General features: G+C 38.6%; 5 protein-coding genes across 7 annotated transcripts; 3 read left to right on the top strand and 2 right to left on the bottom strand.

Annotated features, from left to right (window-relative positions):
- Positions 1–191: 191 nt before the first annotated feature.
- LOC123512958 (NKAP family protein CG6066-like) lies at positions 192–6,284 on the top strand. The gene is given in 7 exon segments (XM_045269697.1): positions 192–251; positions 1,936–3,075; positions 3,363–3,504; positions 3,943–4,091; positions 4,094–4,204; positions 4,775–4,863; positions 4,995–6,284. Coding segments are annotated over 6 exon segments (1,932 nt in total). The 5' UTR covers positions 192–251; positions 1,936–1,940; the 3' UTR covers positions 5,301–6,284.
- Positions 6,278–8,127, bottom strand: LOC123512959 (serine--tRNA synthetase-like protein Slimp). Its single transcript, XM_045269698.1, has one exon. It carries the CDS (start codon positions 8,125–8,127, stop codon positions 6,682–6,684), a length of 1,446 nt encoding a protein of 481 aa, XP_045125633.1. The 3' UTR covers positions 6,278–6,681.
- A 207-nt stretch (positions 8,128–8,334) lies between these two features.
- LOC123512961 lies at positions 8,335–11,331 on the bottom strand. Its single transcript, XM_045269703.1, has 4 exons — positions 11,035–11,331; positions 10,338–10,431; positions 8,735–8,850; positions 8,335–8,510 (listed from the first exon to the last, which is right to left on the bottom strand). Exons 2-4 carry the CDS (start codon positions 10,427–10,429, stop codon positions 8,338–8,340), a joined length of 381 nt encoding a protein of 126 aa, XP_045125638.1. The 5' UTR covers positions 10,430–10,431; positions 11,035–11,331; the 3' UTR covers positions 8,335–8,337.
- A 115-nt stretch (positions 11,332–11,446) lies between these two features.
- On the top strand, positions 11,447–16,613 carry LOC123512960 (transmembrane protein 107-like). Of its 3 annotated transcripts, none has more exons than XM_045269702.1 (5): positions 11,447–11,915; positions 13,546–13,672; positions 14,646–14,713; positions 15,472–15,572; positions 15,737–16,613. In XM_045269702.1, the coding sequence occupies exons 2-5, from the start codon at positions 13,589–13,591 to the stop codon at positions 15,898–15,900; spliced, it is 417 nt and encodes a 138-aa protein (XP_045125637.1). In that variant the 5' UTR covers positions 11,447–11,915; positions 13,546–13,588; the 3' UTR covers positions 15,901–16,613. The 3 variants fall into 3 exon arrangements, with proteins under 3 accessions (XP_045125637.1, XP_045125636.1, XP_045125634.1); XM_045269701.1 differs by lacking the exon at positions 11,447–11,915 and adding an exon at positions 13,108–13,249; XM_045269699.1 differs by lacking the exon at positions 11,447–11,915 and having other exon boundaries at positions 13,245–13,672.
- Positions 12,011–13,121, top strand: LOC123512962 (thioredoxin domain-containing protein 17-like). Its single transcript, XM_045269704.1, has one exon. The coding sequence runs from the start codon at positions 12,109–12,111 to the stop codon at positions 12,484–12,486; it is 378 nt and encodes a 125-aa protein (XP_045125639.1). The 5' UTR covers positions 12,011–12,108; the 3' UTR covers positions 12,487–13,121.
- Positions 16,614–21,330: the final 4,717 nt, after the last annotated feature.

Genomic DNA, 21,330 nt, shown 5'->3' with positions numbered 1-21,330 from the left:
AATCATTATGCCTTATTAGTATCCTCTAAGTGGATTATTTCATTACTACCATAAATAAGACAATCCATAAACACTGATAAGGTTTCATTTGATAATTTGATACAATAAAATAGAATTCTAGTCCTATTGATGTTGAAACGTAAAGGTAGGGAGTAAGATACGAGAGTACTGATATTTGGAGGCTGGGTGTGTTTGTGTGTGTGTGTGTGTAAAACAAGAGGCATCGTAAGACTGAGAGCATCATTAAATAAGTAAGTCTTTCATGAATTGCCTCCTTATCTTAGCTGTATTCTGCATGATTAACCCCAGTGTCAGTGCGTCCTTTGTCTGGCATGTAGCAAATAGGAGGTAAAGTAGGTAGGTAAGTAAATAATCCTGGTAGTGGAATGAGGAGTCGTTTGAGGGACGTGACTCGAGGATAGTTTAATGAATATCCTTAGGCGTATTTTATCTCCCCGTGGCTCCAGTACTTGTCAATAGCTGTGATGTTAATGTATTGTGTGTATGATGTAGGAGAGGGTACAGAAAACGACATATATGGAGTGTTTGGAAGAGTAATGTGTATAGATCTAGAGGAAAACAAAGATGAAATGCTTCCTTATCTGAGCTGTATTCTACTTCGTCAAGGTTCATATCACCGAAATACTCTCAGTGGGGGATTGTGGGGAATAGCTTACCAGACTGGCTATTTACTTCTGGGCTAAACGTGATGTATTTATTTATTTTATTTATTTTTTTTTTTTTTCCATTTATGATCTTCACATTAAAAGTATCATCTGTGAAACTAATTAACCTAACCTAACCTTGCCCTCTGGTGAAACACTAAGAGGAGAAAATAAGGGGAAGGCCAGTATGATGACAGGCGTGGTCATTAATGGAAGGATAGATTGACAAGTATGAAATAGATAGAAGCTTGTGGAAAGGACTGGTAGTACCTTATTGTTTGTATGGGTCAGAAACTACTTATTACTGGGAGGGAGATCTTATGAAGCTAGAAAGATCACAGAGCATTATACAATGATAGGTGAAGTTTAGGGATCCGAAATAGTACAGCAAGTTTATAGCCTGCAATACCTATGGAAATTCCACGTACTGTATGTGTTGTATACATAGGCTTATCATACGCAGAGCAATAGTCGTGTTGCAGTGCATGATGGTGGGCAGTCATCACCCCATCACAAAGTGAAGCAGTTTGTTGGACAGGCAGCTGCATTAATGTTGTCACCATTAATGAGTCTTGTAGAATAATGATTCTATAAACAGATCTGATATCAACCTGTGCTTGCGGTTTTAGTTCGACAGTTGAGCTCATGTTTCATAGTGTTAAGTTGATGAATTCTATGCTATACAACACTGCCTTTCAACCTCAATTGGTGTTTTGGTGGTTCCGTGAGTGTGCTGTTATGGTGATTGTGAGGGCCATTGTAACCACAAAAAAGTAAAGTAACAGAGGCAATCATAGATGAGATGGGGTGGATCACATTCAGGGAAAAGGTAGTGAAAGGAAAATTAAATTTTCGATAAAAGATTGAGGGACTCAGCAAAGATAGGCACGTTAAAAAGATACTATTGAAGGGAGGAACTCATCTCAGAAAACAGAAATACGCAGAACGATTGAAATGAAGAGAGAACATTGAGGAAGAATGGCAGAGGTTAGGCAGCAAGATGTGTTCAGGTTAATCTCCAATCTTATGCTTAAATATTTGATGTTCAGAACTTGATCTTTACTGGAGGAAATGTAGTAATTAGCAACATGTGTGGCTGCTTATATTCATTCATTCATGGATGTTGTAGCATTTCAAAGGCATTTTTGTATTTCTTCCACTTCTCATTTATTTTGAACTAAAACTTGATTTTTCAGTCAATAATCTCTGTTATTTTCTTTTCCTTTTTCTTTCTTTTTTATGTTGTCTTAATACACGTTTCTTATAATAGGCAACATGGGTCGAAGTAGAAGCAGTAGCCGCAGCAGCAGCAGCAGCAGCCAAAGCAGTAGGAGGAGTAGCAGCAGCAGCAGCAGCAGTGATGATAGTGTAGACCTCAAGAATAAGAACAAGAAGCATCACAGTCGTGGCTCCAGCCCTGTGAGACACCGTCACAAATCCAGGTCTCACTCGAGGGACAGAGGTCAGCACACAGAGTCACGTGACAAGCATCACCGCAGAGACAACAAGTCACACTCACAGGACAGAACTCGTAGGTCAGACTCGAGAGACAGAGGCAAACGCTCGAGGTCAAGGGAAAGACACCGCAGATCAGGTTCCAGAGACAGGAATCACAAAGTAAAGCATCAAGAAAGAACACAAAGGTCAAAATCCAGAGACAGACAAAGGTCAAAATCAAGAGATAGAAGATCAAAGTCAAGGGGAAGAAAGAGATCAAAATCGAAGGAAAGAAAGAGGTCAAAATCAAGAGACAGAAAGAGGTCAAAATCCAGGGAAAGAAGGTCAAAATCCAGAGACAGGAAAAGATCAAAATCCAGAGACAGAAAAAGGTCAAAATCCAGAGATAGAAAAAAGTCAAAGTCAAGAGACAGAAAAAGGTCAAGATCAAGAGACAGAAAAAGGTCAAAATCAAGAGACAGAAAAAGGTCAAAATCAAGAAACAGGCGGAAGAGATCGAGGTCAAAGGAAACAGTATCAGACAGCCGTAAAAAGAGAAGCAGGTCTGATTCCCATTCTGATTCCGAGTCACCGGCGAAGACAAGACCGAAGCACGGAGGTGACACCCACAGAAGAGAAGAGGCAGTGCATTCACAGCAACGTAACGGACGCTTTGAGAGTGAGAGGAGTCGGTCTGCCTCAAAACAGAAAGATCTCAGTCGCAGAGAACAGCGGGGGAGCAGATGGGATGTGGAGAACAGTGCTTCCAGTCAGAGGAGCAGATCCCGGACACCTAACAGAGGCAATAGCAGTGGTGGTCCTCAGAGAAATAGGGAGCGGTCACCTCCAACACCAGATGACAGGTGGGGCCACAAGAAATTCTTCGAACAGCAACATGAAATTAACCACAGGAGTTCTGGCAGCTCAAGGGACCACTACAGAAATGGAGGAGCATACAGAGACAGAGACCGAGGTATGCACTGATTGCTTGATGATTGTTTAACTTTTTAGGGGACGAAACTGCATTTTTTAGTAGGTTTTTAAGTTCTGAATGAATTGATAAACCAAGAGACTATTAATAAATGGTTTCTTTATATTTGGTTTTTAGCTTTGTAAATTAAGAATTATCCATCTATACATACTTTGAACTTGTTTTAGCTTAGAAGAATGAGTGGTTAAGCTGAACATTAAAAGCCCATCATATGTAAGACTCATCACTCCGGTATGCCAATTAGAAGGATGACAACTTTCCTGCATCAGGTAGTGGAGGGTTTGGCCGGCGCAGCAACACAAGCAGCCAGAGTGACGACTACTACGGCTTCCGGCGTCAGCAGCGGCAGCAGATTACTGAGGAAGGTGTATCAGAACTGTGGGCGATGTCACCAGGAAACGTCCAAGAAGAGTAAGAGTTTCAATTTTACTGATAATGAAAGAGGCTTGTAGAGAGAGCCACCACATACTGCCTTAATCACACCCATAAGCAATTCCTCACATGTTACCTCATCTGATCTGACAACACAATATGTTCAAAACTCTTCACACGGAGATTCAAAAGCAGAGTAAAATTTCTCTATCAGCACCATAACAGACCTTTTCCCACTAACATTCAGGTGACTGTATTAGGTTTGCAATATAAGGAGAAGAATTACTGAAAAATATCATTTAGCACGTCTCTCAAAGGATATACAGATCATATAGTGTGAATAATACCATCTTAAATCTTCTAATGTTTGTTTTTGTAATTTTGATGTTTCAGTTGGCAAATTAGAAGTCATGTTGCAGTAGTGTATAGATTGCTTAGGTAAATAATTTTTGTGTTAAAACTTTACTGTCTTTGCAGCTCTGATGAATTGAACACAGACGAGGAAAGAACTACGAAAACGGTTGTCAAGGGAGCTTTGAATGATTCTTTGACTGTAGAAAAGGAAAAGAAGAAAAAGAAGAAGAAAAATAAGAAGAAACACAAGAAAGAAAAGAAGAAGAAGAAAAGAGCAAGAAAAAGGCATCCAGGAAGAAGGACAGTGATTCCTCTTCTGAAAGTGAGAGTGGCTCGGAAGTTGATGATGACGATGATGATCAGCTCAAGTGGATAGAAAAAAGAAGTAAGGACTCAAGTATTTTAAAAAATTATTATCTTATTTCTCTCCTGTTTATTAATAGTGGTGTTTTATTAGAATGAAATGTAGATTTACCAATTATACAGTTATATCCCTACTTCAAGCAGCTTTTTCTATGATTATTTCTAAGTAATATCTGTCAGCCTTTTTTCACGGCAGCTGTCATTGGCTAAAGCTACCTCTGACATGTATCATAGATCTGCTTTCTTCTTCTCCCACTCCACATTCTCTTCCCTGTCCTTCTTTCCTACCCCCATGTTTCTCACACTTCCTATATATAGAATAAGAAATGATCATCAGAAACTTTGTTGACAAGAATGAAGTGAATGAGTTAAGATGTCTTTCCTCATCTCGTGCCACTCAGGAAGCAATGTGTAGTGCCCAGGCAGAGCAGGACAGGGATAGGATGTGTTATGAGCATTGCAGCACAGGGAAAGGTGTTATGACTGTTATGGAATGTCATGGAAGTTTGAGTCATAGATTTTATTTGACTTTTTAAAATTTGTTTATTTATTTATTTTATTTATTTATTTATTATTTATTTTTTTCCTGCAGAAGACAGTGATGGAAACATAGTGGAGGAGGTGGTGGTGGGTCCTATCCCCAAGCCTCAAGTCACCCTCTCCAAAAAGGACTATGGCAAGGTAAGACAGATTGTACATTTAAACTTTTAATTTTCGTTCATGTGACTTGATTTCTCTTAAAACTGGGAAGTATCAAAGCACCTTATAAAGATATTGTTGATCTCCATCTGATAGCACCATTGTGTCCCTAGGCTCTTCTGCCTGGTGAAGGAGCAGCAATGGCAGCCTACGTAGCTGAGGGCAAGAGGATTCCTCGGCGTGGTGAGATCGGTCTGACATCAGATGAGATTGCTAAGTTTGAAGATGTTGGGTATGTGATGAGTGGAAGCCGTCACCGCAGGATGGAGGCTGTCAGGTTGCGTAAAGAAAACCAGATTTATTCAGCTGATGAGAAACGAGCACTGGCAATGTTTAGCAAGGAAGAGAGGCAGAAGAGAGAAAACAAGATCTTGACGCAGTTCCGAGACATCGTTCGTAGTAAGCTGAATAAAAAGTAAGTCAGAATAATTAATGTGCGAGGAAATGGATTCAGAAAGGTTTTTATTGAGGTGTGTTTGTTATTTTAGAGCTTACAATGAACTCTTTGTCTTCTCACATTTGACAGGACTGATACTTTTGATAAGTTATTTAATGTTTTACTTGCAGAATAATAACTCAAGCATCTCTTTTTACATGAAAGTTTCTGTTGGTGGCAATCCTTGTCTTATATTTATAGGAGCTGTATCTATTTATTTTTGGATAATTTCAGGTTACAAAAAGAGCAATATAATTGAATTCCTTATTATATAAAATAGGTTGTGCAGATAGACACTTAATAAAGAAGGTACAAAGTCTTGTAAACTGTCCTACAATGACTCGTCTGTACTAGATCTTCATATTCTCTCTCTCTCATACCCATGTGGAGTTACACACACATTTCTTCTGTGTTTGCCAAGTTGGAAGAATATTACTTTTGTCTTCATTGCGTGGCCAAAGTGAGCCACAAAGGACAGAGTGAGGAGACTGGGAACTCCCTCCTGTGTATTTCTGTCCCTCTAATGAGTAGGCAGGTCTTGGCCATCCCTGCCTTTCAAAGGAATGTCTGTCTGGTATATGTGTACATAGGTAGGTCTGTAGCTATAGACATGTCTGTTTCATGTAATTTTTTATTCTTTGCAATATAATGAAAATAAGTGTTAGGAGTCATTCATAGGCTGATCATTGTTTGAGCCTCTGAAAAGTACCTGAAGCAAGGACAAGAATGGTTGGCACATTTTACAGTGACTGATGTACTCTTAACTTGGCTTCGTGGAGACTGCCACATTTTATAAGATTTGGACCATATTATTTTCATTAAACAACAGGATAGATGTATCTTGTGACGATGATAAACCTTATTATCCACAAAAGACTAGTACGTATACCTAAAAATTTACATTTTTCAATGTTTCCCATGTATTTTGTCTACTTTTCAGTGAAGAATAAAAACAAAACAAAACTTATAGTTCTATATTTATGTACATTTATGTACAAATAATGTTAGTATTTCTCATCAAGCTGAAGAGTAAGGATTGTTTCTTTTCAAGACATGAATTTGACAGCAGTCAGTCTCAGGCAACATACAATGTGTGTATTTATATATTTGGGGAAGGTGTTGCCATTTGAATTGATGAATACAATAAGCAAAATACAAACAGTATATCTTGGTTATACAATAATTTATTAATTTACAAGATATTACACAATACATGAATTAAACTTAGCATCCTCATGGCATTTCCCCAACACGTACAGTCCAAAGTCACTATGGTTATCTTCATATCCGAGTTTTATGTATGCCTTATAGCCAATAGCCACATGTCCTTGCTGGCAACAATACCTTACTACAACTCTCATGTCCTAAAATGAATCAACAGCAGACTGAAGGCATTCTGGGAGCCTGTAACTACCATTCTCCTCCTGGCCATTCTCCACCAAGAGAGCCAACAGGTGAGCAGTGTGACAAGCTCGAATGTGTAGCATGGATACAAAACTAGCAGACTTATCTTTTCTACAAAGTGTCCATAACCTCCTACTAATGTAATCACCACACAGAGATATTCTTGCTACCTCGTGGTACTGGCCTGTGTGGGGAGAAAACATTAGGAAACCTACTGCTGCAGATTCATGCACTTCCAGCTTTTTTGCAGAATACTGAACTACTTGGAAATGAACCCTTAAGTGAAGGTAACATTCAGTCACCATCACCACGGCTTCCTGCAATAATGTCTTTTCTTGCACACCCACATCCTCATACAGTACAAATCCATCAACTACTGATGATTGCCTACATCCCAGCAGGCCAGGGTGTGTCAGGCTGGATGGACTGTAATTACGACCGGTTGTGATCACCCTTACAGGTAGATGGTCACTCTTTTCAACAATCTGCTTGGTGAAATAAGCAGAGAAAGCCTGTAGTGATCCTCCTCCTACAAGATGCAAAGGGTTTGTGTCATGCCCTGCACCTGTAGATAATCTGTTATGCTGAGGCCTGTCCCTGAAATGGATGCCACAGCCTTCCATGATGGCAGCCTTCACAAAATCTGAGTTTGACATCATTGTGAAACCTTGGTTATTCATTGTAGACAAAAAATAATCATTACAAACAAGTTCAAGTAAGGCAAGTCTGTTCTTGAGATAATAAGCTGTGGGTGAATTGTCAATAATCTCCAACTCATCTGATTTCGTCCCCAAATCTATGTGGCTTTTAGGTTGAAAGCTAAAAACTGGTTTCTTGGACAGACTGAAAAATAACTTGTCATTGGTGCCTGTAGATTCATGGAGATTATTGGGAAGGCTGAGAGCACCAGTAACAGCTATCTCCTCCAAGTCCCAAATTTTTTGTGTCAAACTCTTTGTTTCATTTCTTAATTTCTTTCCATGTTCTTTTAGCACATTCATTTGTTCTTTATTCTTTTTATTCTTTTGCAATGAATTCACAGCTTTTGTCAGGGTTGCCTTTTTCTCCTCAAGATCTGATCTATGCTTTTCTAAATCCTTCCACTCTGAATATTTTCTTATGATTCCGTTTACATCTATATTCATGCAGCGTTGAGTTACGGAGTGCTCAAGCAAGGCAACATCTTCAAACTGCTTAGAAAAGTCCAGATATGGAGTAACAACACCATCAGTTGTTGTTGCTCTGCTTCCAGGAATATACAAGGCTGAAAACACTTCCTCTTCAGAAAGTCTTGAGCTGCAAGAAAATAGAGCTTTTCCTGAGTTTGTAGGAAAACTCCAGTGATAAGTGCACACCTTGTGCAGGTGCCTTCCTGCAAGTCTTGCTGCTTGATGCCACCTCATCATGCTTAAGGTGTGTCCCTTCCTACAAAAACTTGATAGTCTCAGTTACAAACAAAAGAAAGAATTTTGCAACTCAGGGGTTGTAATGATTTTCTAATGTCAGAACTGCACATCTTACTAACAGTTTATATCAATACTTCACAACACTAACTGTCAAATCTTCAAGTTTTTCACATCTTTCAATGTCTTTACACACGCATCACAGAAAATCTTTCAGTCAGACTCCTTTTGAAGCTGTTCTTGGTCTTCATTAGTGACATCAGTTTCTGGAGCATCGGTCTTAGCAGACACTTCTTCATTGATGTCATATTTCTGTATGTAGTTCAAGCCCTTGACTTCATGAAGGGTTACATTCTTAAGGTGAAGCATCTTCACAAACTGGCGACCTGTTGAAAATAAAGTATTGTTATTGAAAACTACCAAAGTCCTGGGTCTGCACTACAAGATAAACATTAGCTACTACAATAATCCTGAAGTGTTGAGTTGAAAATGAAAATGAACTCTGACAACAAATTAACCCTAATAAATGCCAAATTTCCCACAATATTACTAATTTGTTGTAATTAACACAGACTAAAATATTAAAAATGTTTCTGCCCTTCTGCCTTACCTTGGGATTCTTCATTTGCATCATCGACCTTTGTCAGTCGGCCTTTGTACATAAGGTATGCCAGGAAACCAAACAAGTTCCATGCACAGAAGGCATACGCTAAAGAAAGCCTCTCTCTGAAAAAAAGTCATAATCAGTATGTCAATTTCCCTGACATTAAGGGTTGTTGTGACACCAGTAAACCATATTAGTGAGAGTAAAGCGACTGACTTTCATGGCCAAAACTTAAACTTGTGCCTTGTGAGAATCTTATGGCTTTTCATCTCACGTTTGTTTTATTCACAAATGAATGTGACTCAGGTGATGTTACTTAACAGTCTTATCATTTAAGAGACACAGCAGGCAAAAGGGAATGGACTCACTGTGCTAATAAAGAAATAAAATAAATAAAAAAAATTTCAAAGGAAGGAAGAAACAAGGAGGGTGAAGTGTGGAGTTATCATTTCAGTAAGGTTGAATGAATTAACAAACTGTTTGAAGTGTAATGTAACCATTTTAGAAAGTGAAAAAGCTGTGTGAAGTGGAGAGCGACCTCACATCTTGAAAACCGCAACACAAATCACAGTAGTACTGCATAAATCACTTTACTTTTTATTGCATACAGGCCTGGTCACCCCACTATAGGCAGGATATCAACATGTTAGAAGCAGTTCAGAGAAGAGCAACTAGGATGATACCAGCATTAAAGCGCCTGGAGTATAGAGATAGATTAAAGGAATTAAACATGTTTTCATTTGAGAGGAGATGTATAAGAGGGGATATGATAGAGTTATTTAAAATGTTCTCAGATACAAACTACATAGATGTGAGATCTTTCTTTACCTTAGAGGAGGGAAATAGGACTAGAAATCATGGCAGGAAGATTAGAAAGCAAGGCTGCAGGTTAGATATAAGAAAATATTTCTTTAGTCATAGAGTGGTAGACTTCTGGAATGCATTGCCAGAGACGGTTGTAAATAGCACTAGTTTGACAATGTTTAAAAACAGATTAGATAAGCACTTAAATTTATTAGATTTATAATTATGTATAGCACTGCATGATAGTTTTTATAAGAAATTTACTATAGTTAAATAAGACATGATCCCCATGTATGGGGACCACAAATTGTAGAGGATTTCGCTGCAGGACTTAGCCCTGTTAATGGGCCAAATATTTAGAATTAGTATATAATGTATTGTGTACTTGTAAGTGTATCTTTAAGTACTGATGACGAGGTCGCTGTGCGACTGATACAGGATAACCTAGATGGGCCCTGGTGGCCCTTTGTTATCCTATTATTTATGTTATGTTATGTTATGTTATGTTATGTTAATGATTTTTGCACAGCACATTTTTCCCCAACATAGGATGATACTCTATGTCCAAACACTTATGTCTAATGTGCAAGTAAGGTGACTATTTCAGCATTATTGATTTTACTCAGGAGCTTCACCACATCAATAGATATTTTATGGTAGCTTCTTAATTCAACTTGTACTTGTTTGAATTTATGTTTTTTTTTTTTTTTTTTTTTTTTTTTTATCGGATAACAATAAGGCATTAATGGATGCTGAATGGCTAGACACAATACAGATGTTAAATGCATGGATGGACAGCACTCACTTCATCTTTATCGCCTTATCAACCGGCATCTTATTGGTTCTGCGACGGATGAACCGCCGGATGAACCGAGGCATGCGGAATAACCCAAACATTTCTGAAAGACAGGCCAACATTAACGTTCCCTAAGTAAACTAAGCAAATCACCTCCTTCATTGTTTATCCTTTGTTTATCACTGCATCGACTGCTTTATGACGGCAACTTTTGGTAAACTCTGGAACTCCCTGCCTGCTTCTGTATTTCCATCTTACTATGACCTGAATTCATTTAAAAGGGAGGTTTCAAGACATTTATCTCATATTTAATCCCTTCAATACTGATATGCATTTTTACCATGATTTTGGGGCATGATCAGGATATTTTATTGACATTAGGAAGTGTGCTATGTTATATGTTATGTTATATGTCTATGGATGTCAAAAAAATGAATGGCCAGAGTCTTCACGGCCTAGATCACACTGCTATGAGCATTTCTAACCCCATTTTGCCCTACAGGAAAATGGGGTTAGGTTAGGTTAAAACCACACTTTCCCAGGAGGTTAGACAGGGAAAAAAAATATATGATAAGCTATAATGGTTGAAACTGCAAATTTACCTCATGCCCTCATATATATAAAAAATTAAGAACCTTAATTTCACCTAACCTAATCTAGTATGCTTGAGACAGTCTTCATAACATACACGATTCTATATACTCACTAGATTATTAGTGAAGAATTTCCCTCTACAGCAATCAGCAAGTACTCAGAGGGTGTTCTTTGGGTTTCTTAAGGATAAAAATGGGTTTGTTTCCATATAAACCGTAACATTTTGTCCTGCCCTTTAAACCGTCTGTCTGTTCCTCGCCGGTATGATTAAGGTGCCAAATTAATGTGAGGATTGTCTTTTTGGGTAATTTATTCCTTCAAAGCTCAGTTTCAAGATTTTCTGCTTGTATATTCATGTTTTTGCTAGTTTGTCTAGGATTCTGTGGGTTTATATATAGATTTTTAGTGATATTTGTCGTTGTTTTGGTTGGTTAATGTTTTCTTCCGCTTAATAGTTGTATTTTAAAGGTATGGTTAATTTCTATATAGTTTTATTTCTGTATGAATTAATACATATTATTTTAATAATTTTCTTATTCATCCAGTTGCTGATAGTAACATAATTTAAATAATAGCATTTTAGCGGTATTTGCAATTAAGCGGTGTAGCATAACAGCTGTTTGATCTGCATCACGGGACTGTTTCTCTCATGTTCTCTGTTATGAACACGTGCCGCTTGTTACTGAAAAATATACCTGCACTCTCAGAAGAAATACCACCGCAAATCAATGCATTCAAAATAATTTACTGTAATCACACAAGAAACTATTAGAAGCAACTTGCCTATTTTTTTTTTTTTCCTTCCTTTCTGTAGCTATGTAGGAGTGACACATGCGGTTGCCATGAACACAGTACAACACAGCATCATTGAGTGTTGTAATTCAAAGGAACGAAAAGAGGACAATATAAGATAAAACCAAATGAAACTTGTATCTCTAATTCTAACAGGACACCTCATTATTCCCAGTATCGATTGATTTTTCCCCGTTTGAGGTAAGTTCGCTGAGATGCTGTATACCATTTCATCTTATAACACAAAGAAACAAACTGTGGAAAGAGCAAAATCTTCCTAGATCAGTATTGTTAACCTCCGCCACGTTCCTGATAACCGCCCCCTTGACCACCTGAACACCACCTCGTCGCCTTCCGTCCTCTGACTCCTCTCCACTCCAACTCAGCCTACAAAATGGTCCAAACTATTGAGGTGCAGGGCTTTGACGCCTTTGTGGAGGCTATGGAGGCCCAAAAAGCTGCCGGGAAGACCATATTTGCCTTGTTCAGCGGCTCAAAGGACGCGAATGGCAAGAGCTGGTGCCCTGACTGTGTGGTAGCTGAGCCTGTGGTGAAGGGCGCCCTTGGGAAAGCCTCCGACGATGCTGTGTTCCTGTACGTGGGTGTCGGAGGGAGGGACTTCTGGAAGGACCCTCAGTGTGTCTTCAGAACGGACTCCCGCACCCGCCTGAGGAGTGTGCCCACCCTTATGAAGATAGGAGGACCGCAGAGGCTGGAGGAGGAACAGTGTGCCAAGAGCGACATGGTGGAGATGCTGTTTGAGGATGCTTAGTGCTGTTATGCCGGGCCAGTCATTCATGTCCTTCCCATCACTTGCTTTCCTCATACTTAGCACCAGGACCCCAGCCTCATTCCAATCTAACCCAGTGGCATGTGGGAAGTGTCATACCCCACCTATTCTTATCTATCACGTGTCAAAATGATTCTCCTTCCCACTCCTAGTCTTTCATAACCCTGAGGCAGCCGTGTCATGAGTGTCATTGAAAGATTGTCTGGTCTGCAGTAGAGGGAAGTGGTTTTACTGTGTCAATTTGCAGTATTTGATTAGATATGGAAAGTGGCATTTGGAGTTTATAAGGAAGTTCTTCACCTTTGCTATTAAGGGTTGTGATTTGACATTCTAATTATTATATTTGTTTTGTCAGCAATATTACAGTTGACATGGGTGAGATTTTTATGTCACTAAAAATATAAGCTCATAAATGGATACTTATTTTTCCAGTTAATGTGATCCAGTAATTAATATATTATCAAGTGATGTCAATATTTTGTATATCTGGAAACCAATGACAAATTTATAAAACCAAGTTTCTCTTTCACATTTGGTAGAGACATACTTCTGCCTTTCAGAGTAATGTGATGATATGTGATTCATCCAGTTGCTTCATTTAATATACAATTGTGTAAGATAGTTGTTTTCCTAACCCACAAGCACAGACAACATGAGTATACAAGTGTGGCAGTAATTTTTGTTTTTGTGTGTGCAGACAGTGACATCCGTCTCTTTCTGATGGAAAAATACAATATGCAAACAGGTATGAAATAGAATGATGAGCATGAAAGGTCTTGTAAAATGTATTCTGTTGTAAGTTCAGTTGGACAAAGTATAATTTATAATGCCTTTCCATCAAAGTTTGATTTATATTATCTTAATGTATTATTTGACTATCTAAATTTATATTAGGATTCTAATGTCAGTAGTTACCTGTTATAATGGAACGTGTAGGCTTTTTTAGAGCTTCGGTAATTTTTTGGTATATTACTTTGAAACAATGGCCCTCTGAAGATTTAGCATGACCCAGTTCTTCTAATGTCCCCCTTTATGCTTCAGGAGTTGAGGCATCCAGATATACACCGAGGACCAGCGACCCACCATGAGAGTGACTGGCCTCATCCCTGCCCGCTTCCTCACCCTCACCTCACACCTGGTCCTGCTCGTCACCATCCTCATGGCCAGGGTAACCACTAGTGCTCTTCCATTAGATATCATAATAGTAATAGAATTACAGTGCAGTATTGATATCATATTACACCATTAAAAAAAAAGTAAAAGCAAAGGATAGAAATTGCACTCACCTCAAGATTACAGGTGTGTAGCTCCTGGATAAGAGGAAGGCAGGTGTGAAGTGAGTTACTTGCACAAAGAAAGAGATGAAACATTATCTAAAACATTTTCAGGACTTTTGATAACAGTATGAATGTATTATGAAAATGCACATCATATTTTAGAAAGTATTTACCACATAACAATAAGAAGTGCCATTAGTAGATTGGTTTGCTCTCCTGTGCTCCTTGTGCTCCCAGCAGCAGACTTATGCCTCATCTTGTATTACTTCCACCCAATTTGCATAAGGGTGACTTTTGTATAACATAAGGTCACACTTGTAGCAGATGCATATACCAAATTTGCTTAGAGCATTGGTTCTCAATCTGTGTTCTGTAGAACCCCAGGATTCCATAAAGACCTTTCAAGGGTTCCATGGCAAAAATCTATATACGTTTGACAAAACCTTAGTTTTATTAGTTAATACAAACCGGATTGGATAAGATTGAATATGAGAAGGATGAAATCATTTGCATTTTAATAGAGAGAGAGAGAGAGAGAGTGACTACATGAAATCCACATCCATTTAGCACATGTAATTACAAGGGTGGGGTTCTATCTGTATTGGGTGAAAGGGGTGTAGGGGTTCTGCCGAATACTATCAATAGTTCAATATGAAAATATTCCGTAAGTTTGAAAAGTTTGAGAACCATTGGCTTAGAGGAACACATGAAGGAAGTGAAAGGAAGGAATGGCAATTTAATCACAATTATTTAACTTTTCATAGGCCTAAATGAGTAAGATTGCAGTGATATGTGCATGTGTGTCAGAGATAAAAATAAGTATGTAACTTAATATTAGTTTTGACTAAATTTCTTATGTTACAGGAAGAGAACGTGCTTGCCTGCCTCCCTGTTGAGTACAGCAGCAGCGAATACAGTCTGAGAGATGGAGAGTAAGTAAAGGTTTTCTTGTCTTAGAGATATTCACACACTGCTTGCCAATAGCTTCTTTTTGACTCTCAGTAAACTTAGATTTGCATTTACTTAAGTTGAACAAGTAGTTCCTGTCTACCTTGAGCAAGGATGTGTTGTGTGGAAAGTTTTATCCTCACTCACAGATCAGACCATAGTAACAGGCTGTTATTTCTGAGGTGTAGGGGAAATTATAAAACAGAATATACTTCTAATTCCATATCATTGTGGTTGGCACTTGGTCCCTTGTCACAGCCAGTTACTCTTATGACGTCTTGGCTCTCTGTGAGAACATGACTGGTGATAATTAGCACAGCACATGATACTTAAGGTTGTGAGTGAATAATTTTTGTTGCTCCAATTGTTATCATATTTTTGACAGTATTTTTTGGCTTTACTTATTTGTGAAACATTCCTAAAATACATAGTCTTTTAGAAGCACTGTTTGTTTTAAGGTTTTTGATAAGCTCGCTAACCAAACTTTTGAGTCCCACCAGGAATACCATTTTTCTGAAATCACTGAATGGCCAAATATCTTTCACATGCTGCCCATCAGCCCTGCCTTTGGGTGCAAGTGATGTGAAGAACTCTGGGGAACTACAAAGGTGCCACTTAAAAGATCCCAGGGTGCTAACCAGGAATTACCTTGGTTGGCTGTACATACTTACCTTACTTAGTTAAGAACAAGATGTGCTATTAGTGTAAAGAATAAAGTGTAATATTTTTCTTTTCATTCCAGGTTCTTAGGAGGACTTGTGGCAGGCATAGCACTGACTGCCCTGGAGCTCATAGGCTTCATCACGGGTGTTTCCATGTTCGCCAGTTTGCCTTCCATTGTCTGTATCCTTTTGTGTGGCAGGTTTAGGAATGCTCCTTCAGAAATTTCCACAAACTGCATCAAATGTCTGTATGGGAAGTATGCACAATATGATGCTGTATAAAAGCTTTTCTAGACTCAACAGAATTATACATAATCTTGGTATGTTTCCTCAACCATGCCTTAGCCATTGCCTGCCACAGTGGTGCCTCCGTCAGTCTGGCCTACTTAGTGCTGGACTCCTGGGACTGCCAACTCTACTGGTGGGTGTTTGCCCTCACTTCAGTCCTGCCTGCCCTGGTGGAGGTTGGGGTCATGGTCAACGTCCTCATGCTCAAGAAGAATGTCTGAGTGTGAGATGCATGTGAGTGTTTGGTGGAATAAGTTAAGAGAAAGAACATGTTTAGAGAGGGTAGAAAGAGGTTGAAGGTTGTGAAAGGAGAAATTAGTATGTATGTGAGAAGTGGGAAAATTTGAAAATGTAAGTGTATTTGATAGAATAAGTTAAGAGGATGGACATGTATTGAGAGGGACATGGATGAGTGTGTTAGTTGGAAGAAATAAGTAGGAGGTTATGAAAGGAGAGAAGAAAAGAAGAAAAATTTGTTAAGGATTTTGAGTTTATGGGAGAGATATGATGGATGAAGTGATCAGGGTGTGTGAAAGGAAAGAAAAGAATGGCTGTGTGTTTAATTTACCGTCCAGAGTGATCTCAGGGTTGGAGGAGTGAGTGCCAGATTAAGGAGGGAAATTTTTTGAGATAGTGTGTATGTGTGAATATTACTTGATGCACAAATGATCCATATCTTGGTTATACATATTAATTGAGTACTTCAGTGTGAGCTATGTTAATACTATGATTCATGTATTTAGCTAAGCAGAAAGTACTTATTGTTACCATGCATAAATTTAAACCTTAGTGTTTATTTAGAGGTACCATAATTTTTTACATGCAAACTGGGATAATCTTTAATTATGAAGTTGAATTCACATTCACTGCTATATGTATGTATATTATAAATGCATTTAATTTTTAGTAAGAAAAGATAAAGCAATTTATAATACAATATCTTTCCTTACAAACCTTGTTTATATATACTGTAAAACAAAGTCATTTGACTGCTTTGCTCTTTATGCTGTAGTAAGAAAAATATTGCAACATAACCAACATTATCAGAGCAAATTTACAGACTGGCCAGGACAGGGCTTCAAAATTAGGACAGTCCCAACTAATCTGGGAAGTGTGGTAACCCTGTGTGTGTGTGCGTGTGTTTACCTAGTTGTATTTAGTAAGTTATGCTTTTACAGGAAAAGACCTCTACTCGTGCTGTTCTGTCTCCATATCAATAATCGTCCAGCTTAGCCCTGAAGTCATGAATATTCCTTGCTCCAACCACTTTTTCATTCAAACTGTTCCATATTTCTAGGCTTCTATTTGGGATACTATGTTTCTTAATGTCTCTTCTAAACACAGCCTTTTTCAATTTCATGCCGGATCCCCTTGTATCTTTCAAGTATCACCAATAAGTCTTCTTTGCCAACTTGGTCCATGCCTTGTATATAGCAATTAGGTTTCCTCTTCCTTTCCTCTGTTGCAATGTTGGAAGTTATAACCTGTCCTCATAGGTTAAATAGCTCATACGAATTTGTTTGCAACTCTGAAACCTTTCTGTCTTGCTATATGTATCTTTTTTATTATGTGGTGACAAAATAAGTGCAGCAGCATATTCTAGTTTGGGTCGTGTTTTTTCTGGTGATAAATTATCATTTATTATAATACCTAGATCTTTTCTTCTTTGGTTTCTTAATTTCTATTCCTCATGTAGATTAGGATCTTGTCTGTCTTCTTTTACTATTCCCTAGTTCCATCACTGCATTTTTTTGCATTAAATTCCATTTTTTTCATTTCCTCCACTTATATATCTTATTCAGATCTTTCTGTAACATTTCATAATCCACATCATTTGCCACTCACTTCAGCAACTTTGTGTCATCTGCAAATAAACTTATATAACTGTCGACCTCATCTACCACATCATAAATATACACTATGAACATTACTGGGTCCAGAACTTTATAACCGTTGTCAATTCTCTGTTCTTTAAGAAATCTGCTATCCAATCCGGTACTTTGCCTTGTAAACCACTTATATTTTGAATATAGGTGTGTGTGTGAGAGACTCCATGTGTGTAGCCAGTCCCTTCTGTTTCACTGTCCCACTGATCTGTTGCTGGCTTTCCTGAGTCCTTACCTCCTATTATTTTGTTTCTTTTCTATATTTCCATTTCATATCTCTGCTCTATATTCTGACACTGTCCACTCTCTCTCTCTGTCAGTGATAGGCCTGTGCGCAAGTACATTTTCCAGGTCGGCAATCCCTTACAGGGTAGCCCAACCACGGCATCACACACACACACACTCTCTCTCTCTCTCTCTCTCTCTCTCTCTCTCTCTCTCTCTCTCTCTCTCTTTTGACAATAATAATGCTGCTACAATAACTGCTACTTCTACCTACTACTATACTGGCTACTAGTACTACTACACTCCCTCACACATTTCCATTCTTCCTCCAGGTACACTTTACTAGTGGAGAAATACCTGAAATACCAAGAAAAACATGGAAATTGACTGAGATATTAAGAGAAATGAGACTGGGACGGCGGGGCACCGTCTGTGTTTGGGTTCCATCATGACGTGAAAGTGGATACTGGGTATCTGGAACAAGGACATCACCATTGCCTCATTTAAGGCACTTTGTGAGTTATTTATCTATATTTGTGATTAATTATGTTTTTTCTACAGTCTCTAAATCTGGAAACACAGGAGGAGTGAAGGTAAACATTGATAGACTGACCTGAGGGGAAGGCACAGGTGATGTGCCCCTGTGGCCAAATATTTACGTATGTAATTCATTTTAAAAAACACGAAAAGAAAGAAGGCACCCAGACTGAAATGCACTGCATTTTCTGATGCGACAAATACATTAACAAACACCCAACATATAAAAATCGTACCGGGTACAGGATCGAGAGAGCGATGTCCAACGAACAGTCCGTGTTTTCCAAAAATAGCGCCACAAAAACATTGAAATATCGACATGGAAAACTCAGACAGACAACATTATATTACATTTTCTGAAGACGAAAAAATTGTGCTTTCTCCGCACATAAACAAAACACAGATTCCTTGTCATATTAAGAATTTTTTGTTTTCTATTTTGGCATAATAAAGAGATCAAAATTGAAAATACAAATAGTAAGACTAAATATTTTTTCATGACATTATTTGGATCTTGTTTCTCATATTTTAAGTCTTGTAGGAGACACCAAAACAATCCTAGGCGTGCTAATATAAAAATATATATTTTCTATAATGATTGGTTATTTCTTTTGAGAAACAAAAATGCAGGTAGACTCAATTGTAATATGAAATTTGAAACTGGTTATACTTTGCTAATCACATATTAAATCTCAAAACAGTGCCAACTCTATTAATAAAGCAGTAAAAATGTACCCTAAGCCCCAAGGCTGAGATGCTTCTATTTTACACATACACTGGCTAACTCCTCTTCCCTCCTCCCCTCCCCACCCACTACCTCCTCCATCTCTTCCACCACCTCCTTCATCCAGTCATGAAAATACCTCGAAATAGATGGAAAATGTAAGAGATCATCCTTAATTTGTCCCATGGAATCGTTCTGTTAGCAATGGCAAGGCGAGGTTGGATGCAGCAGTGTCGGGCCATCGGGATGATCGAGGAAACCGTGGTTGTATGGTATGATAATGGTATGGTGAGGTGTGGTGGTGTACCATGTGGTGTGGTAGTAGTGTTTTGCAGGGGTACTATATGGTGTGGTGTTAACACTACATTGCCAGGAATTCAACTGTGTGTATTTACCTAGTTGTAGTTTTACAGGGCCTGGGCTTTATGCTCGTGTGGTCCCGTGTGTGTGTGTGTGTGTGTGTGTACTGGTGAGCGGGTGGCGCTAATCAGAAGTTATTATATAACTAGTGTTTAAACCTTAAACTACCCAGTGTGTGTGTGTGTGTGTGTGTGTGTGTGTTACGTCGTGCAGGGCTGGGGTTAGGCACACAACTAGAGGGTGCGGAAAGTTTAGTGGATCGTCTTCCTGTAAGTTATCCGCCACCCTTCATGTGAAAGTTTTTACATATTTATCAGAACATCCACCAAGGACCACAAGAGGTGGAAGGCTGGCGGGAGGTGGGGCAAGGCAGGCACTGGCTCTATCGCTCATTGCTCCAGTGACATAGGATTTTAAGAGTTTTTTTTTTTTTTTTTTTTTTTTTTTTTTTACTGTTCTAGTGACCGACTTACAGGATTTCAGCATTCAAAAGTCCCTTCTAGAAGTGTTTCTGCCTTTAGTACACCTATCTCGCCTCTAGCGAAAGTTAATCGAAATGCAAATTCCAAAATCTTTAAAAAGTCATGGTGAATTCACGTGAAAGAATATCCCATTTCCAAGACTTAACCAGATTCTGTTTACATTTTAGAAGTTCAAACGACACACGTGACGCTGCGTGCAGAGTGGACAGTCGAGCGTGCAACAAAGCCACTTCACTCTTTAGGTAAGTGTTAAAAACTTCGCGGAGCAAATACTATCCTAAGTCATCACTAGACTCGTATAAATACACAAATGAACCATTAAAACCTTAATTAAACCCTAATATAAAACTTTCATTCAAAAACGCTTTGTTCTCTCACCACGTCTATTTTTCAAAGACCACATCGATATTACCCGAGTTTTCTCCTCTTGATAATGTAGAAATCTCGTTAATGTGTCACAAAAAGGTTCAAATTACTCTTTAAAACCTGTGTAGCTTCAACTAGAAAAACTTTTGAGAGTAATGAAGATGTAGAGTAGAAGTGTGTCCGGGTTATCAAGACTGTCTGTTTCTCCTCTTAATAATGCAAAAAACTTAATGTCACTAAAAAATTAAAGTTACTCTTTAAAACCCCGTGTAACTTCAGCTAGGGAAACTTTAGAGAGTAGTGAAGGTGTAACGTGCAAGTGTATCTGGGTTATCAAGACAGTTTCTCCTCTTAATGATGCAAATTTGTCACTAAAAGATTCAAGTCATCTTTAAAACCCCGTGTAACTTCAACTAGAGAAACTTAAGAGAGTAGTGAAGGTGTAATGTACAAGGTAGAAATAAATATATGGTTGTGAAAGGAGAGAAGAAATTTGTATGTATGTGTGAGAAGAAGAGAAGAAATTGTAAAGTTTTTTTGAGTTGGTGGAAAAGTAATTGGAGAGATGAAGCGAAGCAGAATTAATCAATAGGGAGATAAAGATGACCAACCGAAGTTTTCATCAGCATATAACTAGCAAGTCAAAAAAAGCCTTCAAACATCGTCAGCATCATCAGTACGTCCTGTGACCTGCATTGGCAACCCCGTCAGCGTAATTGCGTACAAAGATCACCATTAACAGGGACGTAATGGCAACAAAACGAGTGTAAAACCAACATTATGATACTCGTATTTCACCTCTCAACAGCACAGCGCGCGTTTTAGTCGCGAAGAATACCAACATACACACACACACATACACACACACACAAAGCGGCTACTAACGCGTTTCTCTCCGATGGTGACGTTAAATGTTGCCTCGCGTTAATAACCAAACTCTGGCGTTCTAATTGACTCCCGTGGTGGTGGTGGAGGTGGAGGAGGAGGAGGTGGTGGTGGTGGTGGAGCAGTGTAGTGTGGCGGTGAACGGCTATTGCTATTGTTTGGTGTAGCTGAGATGGTTATAACTTC

This window comes from Portunus trituberculatus, chromosome 35 (genome assembly GCF_017591435.1).
Source record: "Portunus trituberculatus isolate SZX2019 chromosome 35, ASM1759143v1, whole genome shotgun sequence".
In the NCBI taxonomy this organism is placed as follows: Eukaryota; Metazoa; Arthropoda; class Malacostraca; order Decapoda; family Portunidae; genus Portunus; species Portunus trituberculatus.
The sequence above is the reverse complement of the archived record's forward strand: the minus strand, read 5'-3'. Positions and strand labels throughout refer to the sequence as shown.